This window comes from Agelaius tricolor, unplaced genomic scaffold (assembly GCF_023055355.1).
Source record: "Agelaius tricolor isolate 1412-34295 unplaced genomic scaffold, bAgeTri1.0.p SCAF_11, whole genome shotgun sequence".
Lineage (NCBI taxonomy): Eukaryota > Metazoa > Chordata > Aves > Passeriformes > Icteridae > Agelaius > Agelaius tricolor.
Genome location: NW_027269271.1, coordinates 14,587,404 through 14,603,747, shown reverse-complemented (window position 1 = coordinate 14,603,747; position 16,344 = coordinate 14,587,404). Strand labels below are relative to the sequence as shown.

The following is a 16,344-nucleotide window of genomic DNA, read 5'->3' as shown; positions in this document are numbered from 1 at the left end:
ACGGCTGAATGAAAAGCCACAAGGGCACCGCACCGCCTCAGCTCACCTCAGCCCCTGCCAGAGGAACCCTTCAGCTCCGCGCTGCCGTCTCTCCCGGCACCGAGAGCGGCACCGCCTCGCCTCGCCTCGCCTCAGTCCCTGCCAGAGGAACCCCTCAGCTCCGCGCTGCCGCCTCTCCCGGCTCCGCCCCGGGTGAGAGGTCGACGGGCGGAGCGGCGCTGATGGCGATGATGGCGGCCGGGACGGGCAAGCCCCGCCGGCGGCGCGCAGGTGGGCGCCGGGATCGCGCGGCAGCCCCCTCTCCCCCCGCCTGGCCCTTTGGGCTCTCCCTGTGCCCCCAGACCGGCACAGCGGCGGACTCGCCCAAGCCACCATGCCGAGGGGAGCGGCGGGCCGGCCGTGCTCGGCTCTGTGGGCCTGTGCCGGGCCGGGTACGGGGCCGTGGTGAGGGACGGGCCGGACGAGGCGAGACCGGGACTCTTCGTCCCCTCAGGCCGTGAAGGGCCGGCCCGCCCCGGCCCGCTCTGAGCGGCAGGGCCAGGCTGTGACGGCGGTCGTGCAGCTGTGCGGTCCGAGCGCTGAGTCCTGCCTAGAGCGCTGCGTCCTTCCCAGGGTAACAGCGCCGTATCTCCCCTGCTGTTGCCCTTGTCGTGGGGGAGCGGCTGCGCGGGACACCCGCGTCGGGAGCTGGGTCAGGGCGCCGTCCGGGGCGGCTCCGAGAGCGGCAATAGCGGCTCCGTGTCAGGTGCCGGCGTTGGAGCCGGCCCGGAGCAAAGCCCTGCGGTGGGGCAGCTGTGGGGACGGCCGGGGTAAAACTGGGCTTTACCAGCTGGGTAAAGAGACACGGGGGGTGTGGCAGGCACAAAATTGTTGTCAGAATTTTTTCCCTTTTTTTTTGTATACAAAACACGGTGAATGAGAGTATGATACGAGTTGGGCCTGTCTGTTTTTGCACTTTAAAAAGTGTATCTAGCTGCATACCAGCTTACTGAAATCACAGCCGTCAAAAGCAATAATAATTACTAAGAAACTATATTGGTTGTGCTTACAGTTTAGAGGCTTTAATATTTTTCAGGTTCCAACATCTTCCACTGTTAAGAAAGTACGCTAACTTGTATATTTGATTTCTAGGAAATAAGCATTCAGCTGCTCAGAAAAATGAAGATGCTGCCCAAAGGTATAATTTCTGAGAAACAGTATGTGGTGTTTGTATTCTTTTGCCTCACTTTGAAATTGCAGTCTCTGTGCTGCAGAGGCTTTGCTTTTTCAGAGTACCACGATCAACTTCAGTAAATCACCAGCATCAACATCACGTAGGACACGTTTGGAGTGATGCTGCGTAACTTCTAACGGCATGCGCATCTGAGCATTGTGTCATATACTAAAAGTTTGTAATCTAACATCCAAAATTGTATTTCTTTAGTCTGCAGTGCTTGCTTTTTGCTGTCTTAACTTCTTTACATACTTGCTATTTATAATTATTTACATCAAAAAACACTCAGGAGGAGGCATTCGTTCATTTTTTTCCTACCTTTACTTTGTAACCTCACAGTCATGTCCTAGTTCTTTTTTTCTTCCTATTCTTTATGTCATACCCAGCTCCTGTTTTCCTGACAACACTCCATAAATTGTCCCAGGTTCTTTGTCCAGCCGGTTCTGGATTTCCCTCTTGCAAGAAAGTTTGGGGAGTGTATTGCAATATAGTAAGAGTCAGTACTTTTCTTGGCCAGCAAATAAAGCAAACCAATATAAAATATGTAACCCTTTGTAGTTGTAGCAGAATTACTAGTCCAGTTACTTGTTGCCTGTTTGGCCAACATGGTGTGATACAGAAAAATATAAGCTGTATTTCAGAAAAAAAGATAAAAATACGATTAGAAAATTGTTTATGGAAATCTGCCTTCTGTATCATTCAGTGTCTGTTCTGTTACAGGAAAGCAGCTCTGGAGGCTGCACTGAGACACAAGATTGAATGTGAGAAAAAAGCATTGTCTATTGTTGAGCAGCTCCTGGAAGAGGACATTACTGAAGAGTTCCTTCTGAATTGTGTAAGTGTTGCAAGTTTTTATACTGTTTTGTATCTTGGTGTGATACTCTTAAAAAAAGTTTTTGGAACAATTTGCTGCAGTTTAAAATAGCCAAACCATTGATTCCCTCTTTTACCAGCTCTGGTAACAGTTTCCATATTTTTAAGGGTTCTGCAGTGAAAACATGCAGGACTGTGTACATTAATGAATCCTCACTCTTTTCTCACAGCCTTTCTTTATACCTCTGTGGTTCTGGACTGATAGATGAACTTGAAAAATTTAGGTTCACATCATACCATCAGTAAATTGACACAAAGTCTCTATAAAGCACGACAGTTATCTGGCAGCAGAGTTTTGCTGGAATGGTATAATGATTATTCTTGTTAAGGTTGTAAATAGGCTGATTAATAAGGTACAAAACATGTAAATAGAGGAAAATTACAGAAATAAGTGCCACACTAGAGGCAAAACTCTGCAGGTTTTTTGTATATGTAAAAAAGAAATGCCCAGGTCTGTTTTCCTTCTCTCTTTGCCCCTTTACCTTTTCTACTGTGTAGGTTCTCAATGTTGTTTATTAAATTTAATGGATAACTGTTACAAAATTTTAGATATTTATATGCTTAAGAGATGTTTTGAGTACAAAACTGGCAAGTTTTCCAGTGTCTATGGTTGAACTATTTTCTTGTCATTTTAGGGAAAATGTATTACTCCATCTCACTATAAAGACATTGTTGATGAGAGGTCTATCATCAAACTGTGTGGTTATCCTCTATGTCACAATAAGCTGGAAAATGTAAGTTGCTTTTCCTTAATGCTGTTATCAAAGGAATCTTTTCACAATTTTTATTCTCTTGCATTTTCTTTTTAATTTTAAACTTAGACTATTAAGCACAGATTACTGTCAAGTAAGGAGCCAGGCATTAAATAATTCCATTTCAGTATAATCCTTCTGAAGTGAAAGGTGAAATTTGATGAGTAGACAGCAGTTCTTGTATGACAGAATCAGTTACTCTATGATCAGAATCACAATGTGTGGGTCTGTTCTGACAGGGATAAAGATGAATGAGTCGTGGCTTCACGGCCTTCCTTTGTGAATGGAAAAACTTGGAAATCTTGTTCTTCTGTCAGTGTAGCAACAGATGTCTATGAGAAAGATTGAAATGAAAAAACAATACAATGCAGGGATATTATTATGTAAATGCATATATATCTGCTATGAAAATGTATGTCAACTGTGCTAATATGAAAGTCACCCCTCTTTGGGTGTGATGTGTGAGAGCTTAAGCAGAACTCAGAGGTCAGTTAGATAACCTGGGATGTAATACCAGTGCTACATGTGCTTATCTGAAAACATTCAACTCATGTGCAAAACAATTTACTGTTTTGGACTTCATCTATTTGCTTAGATGTTAATTTCAAAACTGTTACAGTTTGCATAAGTTTGTCTGGGTGGTTGTGGGGGTCTGACAGTTCAGTCTCACATGCATATAAATAGATCTGGATTAAGGAAGGACCTGTTGCTGACCTAATTGCTCAGCCCTTACACATGAGGAAAGCTTCTGCCATGGCAGCTCCCTTGTTTTATGTTCAGCACTGGTTTTCTTATAGCTGTGGAGCTGCCTTTTACTGATTAATGAGATGTATATGATTAAAGTGCCATTCTTACATCTGAGAAGGTGCAACATCAGAAGAATTGAGATAAAAGGTGGTTGTAGTATGCAGTTCAGTTAAATAGAATATATTGCACATACCCAAATATGTGAATTAAGAACGATGTTTTCTCTGTACTCATGATGGAACTGACAGTCTTGCTGATGAAACTATATTGTTTTAGGTGCCAAAGCAGAAGTACAGAATTTCAACAAAAACGAACAGAGTTTATGATATCACTGAAAGAAAGGTATGGTAATAAGTGTATTTCTAGAATGTGTTAATGGTGGCAACATCAGAAATGCATTTTGTAACAGCATTCGTACAGTGGCTTGATTCAGAGGCAAATATGTTTGGTTCTTATGAAAATAATTTTCACAAACTGTTGAAATTTTTTGTGCATTTCACTTCCTAGATGATATCTTTGGTGAGACAAAATACATGGTTTTCTAAGTTTAAACATAAGATGGAAAGTTTTACTTGGATAGGCGTTTGAATGTGGCACAGCTGATCTGTTAAAGGCATTTGTGAAGAAGTGTTTTTTATTTTGCTCCAGCATAGTCAGTGAGCTTTAGCAGGGTCAAAGTGCAAATCCTTTTCAATCACTGAAGTTTGCAGTAGTGTAGTACAAGTTACATCTTACATATCCCTTAGTGTTCTTTTTTGGGGAACATTTGGGTTTCTTTTTTGAGGACTTTTCAGCATAAAACCTAACTCTTGACAAAATGTTTCTTTCTGGAAGCATATTCACACATAGTTGCATAAAAGTCATCTTTGCCATTTCACGGGATACACAGTCACCTACAGGCACACAGACACTAAATTATAACATAAATGTTTCCAGTTACAGAACAAATTTCTTCAGTGTCACTAGTATGCATTCCTTTCCTCTGATTAAAACTCTGGGGTACACAAAATTTTAGGAATTGCTTTCATAAGCAATCGGGCAAGACTCCAACAAGAAGTTCGATGTTTTGTGTTCTTCCCTTGTGATGCAAGTTCGCAAATCTGTTTTTCAAAGATGCTGCAGATTTTTAGGTGTTCTAAGTATTGCAAAATAGCAGGTTCTGTTCCTAACAAAAATTTTCATTATTAGACATCTGAATTTGATTGTATGTTTTTCAAACTGTATGAACAGCATATTGGGTTATGGGTTCCTCTTTGAAGAGTTTGGTTTGTTGGGGCTTTTTAAAATTATTGTGGAGGAATTATATAGGATCCAACACTGGTTTGCTTCTCACTGTGTAATAAAACTGCAGAAAGCAGAAAAATGGGGAAGAAAGAAGTAGCTAACTGTGGCTTGTGTGGAATGGGATAGACCTATTTGATTCGTTGGATTTCTCAGGTGAACTGAAAACCTGGCCATAGGCTCGAAAAGAAACATGTATTGGTACTTAATTTTACAGGCATTAAAAGAAATTACTGTTGCACCTTTCTATGTATTCAAGTTGGCCTTAGTGGTGTTTTCTTGCTTTCTCTTGTTGCCAGTGCTTTTGCAGCAACTTTTGCTATAGAGCATCTAAATATTTTGAAGCTCAAATTTCCAAAAGTCCAGTGTGGATGAGAGAAGAAGAAAAGTAAGTATAATCTTACACATTCATTGCACCTTTTGAGAATATTATTTCTCTGTGCATCTGCAGTGGTAATTAAGGGCTGCAGCACATCAAAATGATTTGGCTGAAGCAGAGGTAGCTGATGTTAACATATTAGTTTAGCATGGTGTTTGCTTTAGAAGTGTTGTAGCTGTATGGATTACAGAAATTGGCATGGTTCAGTACTACTCTCATCTGCTTAGCAGACGTGACCATGTTAGGTTAGAGGGCTGACTAGTCAGAAATAATAGTTAACTCCTATTTAAAATGGACTGACTGGGATTGAATTTTTACAAACAGGTTGAAATAATCTTACTCTGTTACAAGAGATTTTCTAATTTTAGCACAGCACTTGGCATTGATCTTAAGCTTAGACAGTGAACGCTTGCACCTGAAGCAGTCTATAACATGAAGAGATTTTTTATCCAGTCTAAAGTTCTGATTGCCCATGTCTTGTTCTTCCTGCAATACACATTTTGGAACAGTGTATGCAGTCCACGTTCCCCTCTTAGGAAACACAGGCTTGCAAATAATCAGTGGAGCCAATGGGTGTCACTGTTGAACAACAAAGACTGGCATAGAGAGTGTTCAGTAAATTTACTCAGCTTTCATTCTCCAAGATGCTACTTCTCATAGTCCCTGGCTTTCAACAAAAGAAACCAGCTGGAGTTATATGTGTCATATGAAATATATGATCAATGAGAGAAGAGCTTTAGAGCAGCCTCATCAGATCTGAGGTGTTCTAGTAGGTAAAACTAGACTCTTCGTTAAATGTTAAAGTTTACCAGTGCTTTTTAGGTAATGTTTTGCTGTTGTCACGAAAAGTGTTTCTAAAATCTCCCTTTATTCTTCACATCAAAAAAGTACAGTTCTTTTATGCCTGACATAGTTAATTATTCTGGGTTGGTGGTGGGGAGGCGGTATTTGCAAAAAAACAAACCAGCAAACTCCCAGATAGTTCTTGGCTAGCTACAGCTCTTTGCACAACCACATACATGTGTACACACTGATATGGTAGAATAGTTGAAATTCCTTTGACAGAAAAGACTACAACCTCCACTTAAAACTCCAAAGAAGAATTATATGGAGATAATAATTTAAATCACTCTATGTTATCATCTTTAGTTTCCAAATTCACTTTATTGATATGAGTGGTGCAGCTTTCCTGCAGGGTCTTTTATATACTGAAAGGTGTTAGTACACTGACTTGCATTTAGTGTCTGTTTAAAAGGTTTTCTTTCAGTCATAGGATACATTAGATTTTTAACATTTGGTATTGGATAAGAGGAATAGGACTGTTATGCTGCCTCATAACTGAAGTAGATTAATTGCAAGTAGGGCTTTGGAAAGAAACTCGTCAGAATTTATTTAGTAATATTTTTAGTTTCTAGAAACCTTTGAAAACTGTTTTCTTTAAAGAATATATAACTTGACAGCCTAATTTTTAACAAAGTAAAATTTAAAATAAGTAAAAATATAATGAATATTCATATTTTTACATTAATTGGAACATTTTCCTATAAATAGCCCAGAATTGTCTTTACTATAGGAACCTTATGATCTGTGAGTATCTTGGCATGTTCTCTTGTTTGAAGAAGAGACCAAAGGGTGATCTGCTTTGAACAGAGGGTGTTGGACTAGAAGATCCTCAGATACGCCTTCCAAACTCAACTGTTTTTGTATTCGTGTGTATTTCAAGAGAATAGATTTAGCAGGAAAATGTTCATTCTGTTTTCTTTTTCCAGACCACCTGACATAGAGCTGCTGAAGGAGGGACAGAGGTACACTGAACAATTTTTTTGTTGTTAGATGCACTTATAGCTAGAAATTTAGCATCATAGCAGATGCAAAGGGAATCTTTGATTTGTTGTGTTATAAAAAAGACCTTACTAGAACCTATGCAAAGGTTTTTTTCCTTTGTGATTCTAACCCAGCATATTTGATCTGTATGATTTAGTGTACAGCTGCTCTTGGATTGTGTGTCTTAATTGAGCCTGTTGAAATCTGAAACAAATACACTGTTTGTACTTTGAATATTTCATGCCATCTATTCTTTATAAAGAAAATTGTGCCAATTATATGTGATGAAAGCTTCTGTACTTCTTAATCTAAAAGGTCTATATGAGCCAAAATGAAATCACGCTACTCTGTCATCTCGCTGTGCCTCGCTGTGCATTGACTTTCTGTTTGTTTTCTTTAGCAACGTGTTGCCATTAGGTGGCAAACTTATATATGCTGAAACAGCTCAGCTGTCCCCCTGATTTAAGGGTACTATATTCCCACATATGTTAACACGACTGTCTTCATTTTAAAATTGCACTATTCATGATGCTAAGTCTGACATTGTTCTGTCTTTAATACTGTCTTGTTTATACTGTTATTTTCTAACTACCAATAATCAGCTGAGAACTCACTTCTCTAAATAGTCTCTATGCTTGTCATTTTGATCGTAGAATAGTACAACTCTTAGAGTTCAAGAAGGCTTTTAGAAGAGCACATGATTCTTAAAGCAAAAAGTTACACTTCTGCTATAAGGGGGGAAATGCTTTGTTTATCATTCTTTCATGAGAATAGAAGCTATTGCAGATAAAAGCCATTTCTTATTTCACTGATGACTTGTGTTTTCTTTTGTAGTGGACAGTCTGGAGAAGAGGTGAAACTACGTGATGAAGTAATTAAAGCATCTGACATTGAAAATCCTAGGATATCTTCAGATCCATGTGAATCTCATTCTCATGACACAGCCAGTGACAGCAGTACTGATACTGAACAAGAATTTATTTCCTCTGTCCTACCAGGAAGTCAGTCAAGTTCAGCCAATTTTGCACAGCAATTGCCCAGAAAAAGCATCCTCAAAAAGAAGCCTGCTCAGAAAGTCCATGCCAGCCCTAAAACTGAAGATGCAGATGTGGTAGAAGTCACAGAACAACTCTCTCATTGTAAATTAGACACTCAGGAAGAAAGACACACTTGCTCTGTTCATAATGAAGTAACTGCACCACCTTCAGACAATACTGCTCCTGGAAAATCGAGTGCTTCAGAAATCTTTGAAAATACGTATGGATCACAGATAGTTTTTCTAGGTGTGAGCAAAAGAGGAGCAGAACATCTTAAAAGAACATTAGCTAAGTCAATAGAACATAAAAACCCTGAACTGAGGCATCCAGTTAATTCCAAAGGCAGTTTACTAGAAGTACTTAGGCAAACACTTATGGAGTGGAGAACTGAGGAAACTTTAAAATTTCTCTATGGCCCAAACTATACTTCTTTGTGCTCATCAGAGTGCATAGCATCTGTCAGCCAGGAGACTGAAGAACTTGATGAGGATGACTTAGATACACCTGATGATCTCAGCACTGTTGCTGTAGGGGAGCCTGAAAACAGTTTGAACTACTCTTTACCTTTCACAGGCTCAAGTGGAATAGTTAAGCCTGTGCCTAGTTATGAAAAGTTAAAAGAAGAAACAGAGCTCCTAGAACTCCGAGTAAAAGAGTTCTACAAAGGAAGGTGCGTCTTGGCTGAGGAGGCAGCGACACAAGCGCAGGAAGGGGAACATCCCAGCAAAGACAGCGTAAGTGTCTGCTGTAACAATGTGGAGGCTGGATGAAGCCTGAATAGACCTTCAAAGAATTAGTACTTTGTTTCTGTTGTTATAAGTGGATAAGTATCTCTCATGGAGAAAGAGAAAATTCCATTAGCTGCATACTGTATGTTGCATCAGATTATGCAAGTGTCTGCCCATTAAAAAGGAGTTTTGGGGTTTTTTTCAGAGATAAAAGTTATTTAATGTTTAAATATTTATTGATTATGACTTTTTTATGTACTGACTTCAGTTAAACACTAGGTTATAGCTGTTAAAGTTTCTTGTCTAATACAGGATGATCAACAGGAAGATCTCACCTTCCCACTTGTTGATTCAAATGCACAAATGCAGATTAGGAAGCGAATTGTCCTTGAAAAACTGAGAAAAGCGTAAGTACCCTTTACTTTGGTGAATGGCAGTCTGAAGTTGTACTTGTTCATCATTGTTTTAAATAACAAACACATCCAAGGATGGGCCTGGCTCTTTCTAGGTGGCCCTAGTCATAACTTAAGCCCATTATTGCCCTAAAGGACTTACTTATTTCTGCAAGTCAGCTGTAGTCCAGTTGTAAGTGCCAGTTTGCACAGTCTGTAGGTACCAACTGCTTAAGTTTAGACTGAAAAACTTGAAATTGATTGAGAAGAGTTCAAATATTTGTCTTGTACATTAAGCATACTGTTACTTGTAAACAAATCCTTGTAATTGTTTAAGATAAGTCATACAAAGAGAGTTTCTAATGCGTGTTTGGATGGCTGGTATCAGTATGTCCCTAGCTACAACCACTAAAGGCCCTCACAATTGGATTTTAAAACTTTGCAAACAGCAGACCTTCTTCACATACATAAAAGGGCTTTGGAGTCACACAAAAGAGATTAAGGCATTTCTGATGTAGCTGTTAGAATTATGAATCTGTCAAAGTTGGGAGAACCTTGAAAATATTCTCATTGTCAAGGCAGTGCAGATAAATGAGTGTTTGAAGGTCATGATTCTGTTTTAGGTAGGGGTATTTACTTTTCTGTCATTGTAGTTTGTGTTACCTGGCCAAACTAGGTTTTGCAGAAGCCTTTTTTTTAACTTAAAGCCTTACAATCACCCCCCCCCCCCCCCCCCCACCATCCCTGCCAAAATAAAAGGAAAATCCTTTCTGTTTTTCTCTACCTGCATCATGGGTGGATAGGCCACAAACATGGAATCAAACCATCCCCCAAGTGTCTTGTCTGTAAATGTTGATTGTTTTAAATTTCCTGAGCTGATGCAGTTGTTCTGTTACAATCAAGAGATAATTTTCATTGTGATAAAGCAATGAATATGCCCAGCATCATAAGAACCCTGTGTTCAGTTTTTGTAAAATATGCAGTCTTCCAGAATACTGATGCAGTAAGTGTTATGTGCATATAAATGCAAATCACTGGATATTCAAATACAAAAGAATTGTAATTATTTAACAAGTATATAGAGGCAAAAGTTTAATCCTAAATGTAAAAAACAAAAGATGTTATTTCCATCATTTGGGAATCCTGACAACTAGTTAAAGAGTATGTGCAGTTTGTGTGGTCTATCCTTTTTATGCACGGATAAGTGAGGAGGAAACCTGTCTTTTTCTTTCTTTTGAAATTTTCTGGTAACTATCATCTAGATTTCATCTGCGAAGCTCACAGTGGACATTTCTGTTGCATCTGTGTGAGTCTGAGGTTAGCAGGTATATTATGTGTGAATACCCCATTTAGACATGCAGCTTCCTTTTGTATTGTTATTTTTGAGCCAAGTAAATCTAAACCTTCAAAAAATGTATAAGGCCTGTAGTCCTAGTCCTCATAATTGTAAAAATACTTTTTCAGAACTGAAAGGTAAAACTAGTAAGTATATGTATGTAGAATTGTATTTAAATCTCCACATCCACACAGAACTAGAGATTTTTAAAAACAAGTGGTTGTGAAGATGTTGGCCCAACCATGCACAGAGAGAGCTGAAATGAAAACTATAGGCCTGATCTGCTGCACAGAAGTCAATCTCTTTTCCTTTTTGCTAACCTTGATAAGCTTTGGTGGAAATCCTACTTCAGAAGAAATGAGAAAGAGAGGAAAATGTATATTGACTGGTGTCTTTTGCCTTCTAGATTATCTGCAGTTTTGGGCCCTCTTCAGATTGCTTCAGGTGATGTTTACACAGAGCTAAAAAATCTTGTCAAAACCTTCCGGTGAGTATTGGTCTTTACTTAGAGATTTTTATAAATAGATGAATTAAACATGCAGTTGAATGATTTGTGATTTGGGCACAGAGAGAAGGGCCCTATTGCAGATCTCCCCTTCTCTTGCTGCGTGTTCATGTAGGTAATGTCACGTTCCCTGTGGACTAACAAGTCAGCCCTTTCCCTGCTCCTGACAGTGGCTAGGTCATCAGGAGTATTTGTAGATTTTTAAAAACTAGGCCAGTGGTCTCTGGAGGATGCTGGTGAGTCTTTTAAAGGTTCTGCTACCTCGTCACCTCCTATTAAGCGTGAGTTTCTGAGATCTGTCCCTTTCTTTTGCTCTAGCTCCTTGCAGCTGGGCTAAATGGCTTAAATCTGATTAATAATTTTTACGAGTAACTTCTAGAGTCAGTTGGATCTGTCTTTTCCTGATTTCAACGGGAAGAAGATCTAGTGGGCACTTTTCATCACCACAGGTCAGTCAGTAGGACTGAAGACAGTATTTGGAAACAGTGAGATAAAGAAGGAGGGAAAACAGAATGGTAACTTCTCTGAACATTCTTAGGTTTTCTTTGGGAGATAACTCTCATAGCCTGGACCTAGACTGTGTCCTTCACCCCCAAGTATTGTCAGAAAAAGAGCAATAGCAGTTGCTAACTGCGTGTTCATTGTCACTCTTGAAATGTCCCTCGCACATCCTCAGCCTGTATGAGGTTTACATGTGTATTTTCCAAAACTCATTCATGTAGCATTTGCCACAAGGAGTCTGGGCTTTGGTGAATAGAAACCCAGCTCTACCCAATTTCTTACGATTTACCCCATGTCTGGAAGGACACCACTAAAACACAGATGTCTCTCCGCAAGATTTCTTACTGTGGAAGATTCTCTCTTCCTTTCTGGTAATTGTGCATCTCATCTGTGCATGATATCTTTTAAATAAAGACATTGATACTATTTGAATTTGTTTCTGTGATTGCAGTCTTTTAAGTTCTGACTCGCCTCTTCTTTTAACAACACCACTGAAACCAGTGAAAATGTTTTTGCATATAGTGTAGATAGCTAGATAGCTATTGTTTGAGTAAGATCTTTGTGTCTTAAAACAGTTTTATTGCTTTGCAGTTTAAATGCTTAATAGTCACTTTAGCTTGTGGATTGATAAAAGTAGAGAAACTACAATTGGTGTCTTTCAAACTACTTTTTAATGATTGATTATCTAAGAAGGCCTGGAGGTTCTCAAAAACAGAGCTTCTATTTTAAATTACTTATGCTATTCGGAGACAATGGGGCATGAATATAAAGTTTTCAGTGGTTTATAGCAAATGAGACTTGAAACCAAAATAGACTTCTAAAACACATATATGTTTATGTATGTATATGCACACACTTGTGGGTTTACAGAATAGAAGCAAATCAAATTTATTTGGTCTTTAACCCAGTTCCTGGTTCATGCAACAGTAGGTCATCATAATTTAGAAGTCTCCTCTAATCTGTTTTGATCTCTTAGATAACACTTGGCGAGTTTAATTTTTGTATCATTTTTGTTAGGAAGTAAGTTGAAGGTGATGGTAGCAACTTCTTGGGGTTCTCTTACTGTGAAGATTCCAGATCAGCTGCTTAGAAATTCAGGATTCTGGGTGGGGGGTGGTTAAAGACATTTGTGAGCACTATACAAGAATTTTAAAAGCCTTCATATAATATATATCTCAAAATAAATGGAGTTTTGTTGTCGCTGATAGCAAAAGAATACAAAAATACAGGAAATAGGGAAGAATAAATAAAAACCTTTGGGCCCTTTTTCTGTGTTGCATTACTGATTGTTGGTACACAAGAGCTAGCTCATGGATATTAAGATGAAGGCATAGACTTGAATCTCCGATTTGGTATGTAGGTTTAAGTTTATTTAATATTAGTAGTCTCTTAAGTTTTGGATTGAATGCTTTGGCAGAGAGACGTGGGATAAATTTTAAATGGTATTTGTAATTACAAGGTATAGAAATTCAAATGTTACTTTGTTAATGTGGTTCAAATGCTTAATGACAATGGAGGAGCACTGATAAATGCTGGTGCTCTTTCCTGCTTTTTGTACTGAAGATATTTCAGGCTGAAGAGCGTGCCAAAAAGGGTAGTAGGTAAATCACATGGCTGTAGTAGAGCTTAGCTGAAGAAGGGTAAAATAGCATGTGGTGAACTAAGCAACAACGATTTTCAGCTCCATTGGTTTTTAAAGGAACACTTGCAGTTCAGCCTCCTTTGGGCAGCATTTATTCAATCACCACTGCTAAGAAACACACTAGAGAGATCTCAAGAGACATTTTAGAATGGTTAGAGCTCTTCCCAAACAAAGTCCCTCAGTGCCTGTAAGCTTTTGTTACGAAAACTGAGATGTCAAATAATTCTCCAGAGTGTGTAAGGGCACTTTGTTAAAAGATCCAGAGAAAATTAGCTTCTTATATATAAATGGAGGATAAATAATTTTGAATGTGTGGTTGGGTTTTTTTAAGGCATGATACTTCATTTTGAAAATAGGATTCCATCTGTATTTTATGGTTGCAAGTATTTTAATTCCCTTTATGGAGCTTATCGTTGACATTGAACTCTACCAATGAATCAGATGTGAGATGTGTTCAAGACATGTGTTACAACTTGATTTTATCATGTGTCCAAGACAGTCTTAGCTTTTAAGTTTGTATCCTGAATATATGTTATCTGGTATATACACTTATTTATACCTATTTTACCTATTACCCTTTTTAAGTGGAATTTTAAGTTCTGAGTTTCAAGTCAATCAGTGGTACTTGGTCGTAGATGAAGTTCTGCGTGGAAGTAGGGGAGTATCAGGATGTTAATGATGTTTTCTCAAGTAATTAGACTTCTCTCAAAAGAAGCCTAAGGTTAAATGGTAACTTATTTTTGCTGGTTGTCATCAAACTAAATGATATTACAGTATGTAAATATGTTGCTGTTTTCCAGGAGGTAGAAAAGCTGCCTTTTATGGTTAAATTGGTCTATTTGAAACCTAAAGAAAGACAATATATGCTTCAGTATTTGCCTGTGCTGCCCTGGGTTAGTTAAAGTCACTCATCTTCATGCAAGTTTTGGAAAAAATACAGCTAGCTGAGATCCCCTAAAGTCACAGCTTTGCATCCTAATGCCATGAAGTCAGTTTGCAGATTTACAGAAGGACAGATCCTTGAACTGCAGATATATATGCCCCTACCTGGGAATCTGGATGTAGGAAGCAGAGGCTACTGCATTTGCAAAGATGCTGGGTTTACTGTTCTTATTTGCTCTGGATTCCTACAATTTCCCTATTGGAGTTCCCTTGTTAGTCAGTTATGAGGAGGTCATTTGAGATGGAATTTTTATGCATCTTACTCTTTAGTCCTTTATCCTGGAAGTTTCTGCCCCTTGGATCCAGGTGCTCAGTCAGGCTCCCTCACAGTGTGAAAACCACGTGGTCCTGCTGGGTGGCCACAGCGTGTCCTGGTGGAGGGAACCACAAGACCCACAAACCAGCAACTGAGCAACCCACGCAGCTATTTGGGATCTTCCAGCTTTCCTAGCTTGTGTATTCTGCCCTACACAGGCCAAGAAAGTGGGCACATTCCATTTTGAGAAGTTGCATATTGTTTTCTTTCTCTAGGTAGGTGAGGAAGAATTTGGCCAAACTCTTTAACAGAAAAGATTTCACTGCAAAACTAAAGTCACACATACAGAGTTTTGTACAGTTTCAACATTTCCACATTAAATTTTTAGGACAGAAATCTAGTGACCTCTTTCATGGATTGTTCTGAAGTAACAGTTTTGGCTAGAGGCAAGACAAAGAATTAATGAACCATTTCTACAGAGGCCCTGCAGTTCCCTGTTTTCAGAAAGCTTTGCTCTTCAGAGGCCTTGGTGTTGACACAGAGCTTGTTTGAAAGTGACTGCCCTTCCACTGCTCCTTATTATTTAAGGCTTCACACCTGTAGGTTGCTTGCTTTACTCTGATCTCTCTGAAATGTTATTTTTTCCAGCTGCACAAGTGTTTTAGGACAGGTGCTGTACTGAGAGGTTACTCAGTTGCAGAAGCCTGACTGTTCATGCAGTGCAGTGACTGCAGTACATCAGCAGATCCATACTGCTGTGTCCTGCTGCTTATCTGTGTCTTTTGACTACCTCCTTCAGAAATAGCATATTGATGGCAATGACTAGTGTTCAGACCTTGCCAATCAATACTAACATTGAGTAAGAGTTAATTGACACAAATAACTGCATCTCTCAGTTTGTGTACAAGAATGACACCTTCCTGTGCTCTAATCAATAATAACTCCTTGTAAAGCATTGAAATAAAGCTGCTTTCTCTATTTGACAGAGTTTCCCCAGGTGGCTTGGAGCTGTCTCTTTCATTATGTCTCATGATAACAGATTAACTGGAATGTTACATATGAATTGCCTGTCAAGATGATTCCATCAGGCATTTCTTGGTAGTGTTTATCACTGTCATCAGTGTTGAGTCAAGATGTTCAGCCTTTGTTTTGCCTCTTTTTCTGTAGCCAGAAAAATGTAACAGTTTACCAGGTATAAACTTTGTTGCCAGCTGAATCCATTAGCTATTTCAAATAATAATTGCTAAAATGAACCTTTTAATAACAAATACAAACAGTATTTGCCAGAACTCTTGGTTCTGGTGACAATTCCTTTGTATGTAGAGCAAGATGCTGTTTTTCCTTTCATAATTGAACAAAACTCAGATTGTTGAGACACTACTTGAGTAATCATTGCTTCAATATCGTATTTTGGTTTGAAGACTTGAAGAATTGAGGATAAAAGTGGGATAATATTGCTTTGCTCATTACAAATTTATTTTATTAATTTTTAGTATCTTTCTGAAATAGAGAAATGCAGACCCATACTATAAATGATCTTACTGATAACTACATTTTAATGACCATTTTTAATATAATTTTAGGGAATTACTTATTAGAATTTGAATTTTAACAATGACAGCTACAAATAGTTCTGCTTTCTCAAATTTTAGTCTTTTTTTTGTTGGTTTTTTTTTGTTAACTATATACTTGCCCAAAGTAATTTTTTTAAGTAATCTTACTGAGGAAGAAAACTCTGGATTTGAATTTGTTGCCAGAGAGGAGCTTGCTGGAAGTGAACCATCCTCACCAGTGCCTGTAGGAGTGGGTATGAGTGACAGGGTATCTTCATGCTGGATCTGAATTTGTACAAGGTCGTGGAAGGGAAACTGAAAGCAAGAAGGGAGCAAACATAGGGAGGTACTTGCCCCTCAGCTGATCTGTTGGATGGTTCCAT

General features: G+C 38.8%; 1 protein-coding gene across 7 annotated transcripts in view; it reads left to right on the top strand.

Moving 5' to 3' along the window:
* Nucleotides 1-195: 195 nt before the first annotated feature.
* RPAP2 (RNA polymerase II associated protein 2) overlaps nt 196-16,344 on the top strand; it is a 33,150-nt gene continuing 17,001 nt past the window's right edge. For 5 of the 7 annotated variants that reach the window (XM_071436297.1, XM_071436293.1, XM_071436299.1 and 2 more), the window contains exons 1-10: nt 196-270; nt 1,132-1,177; nt 1,934-2,048; nt 2,722-2,820; nt 3,862-3,927; nt 5,166-5,254; nt 7,015-7,050; nt 7,904-8,840; nt 9,147-9,241; nt 10,969-11,049. In XM_071436297.1, the coding sequence (XP_071292398.1) occupies nt 222-270; nt 1,132-1,177; nt 1,934-2,048; nt 2,722-2,820; nt 3,862-3,927; nt 5,166-5,254; nt 7,015-7,050; nt 7,904-8,840; nt 9,147-9,241; nt 10,969-11,049 (1,613 nt within the window). In that variant the 5' untranslated portion in view covers nt 196-221. Of the gene's footprint in view, nt 271-1,131; nt 1,206-1,933; nt 2,049-2,721; nt 2,821-3,861; nt 3,928-5,165; nt 5,255-7,014; nt 7,051-7,903; nt 8,841-9,146; nt 9,242-10,968; nt 11,050-16,344 lie in introns of all 7 variants that reach the window. The other 2 variants (XM_071436296.1, XM_071436295.1) reach the window with 2 other exon arrangements.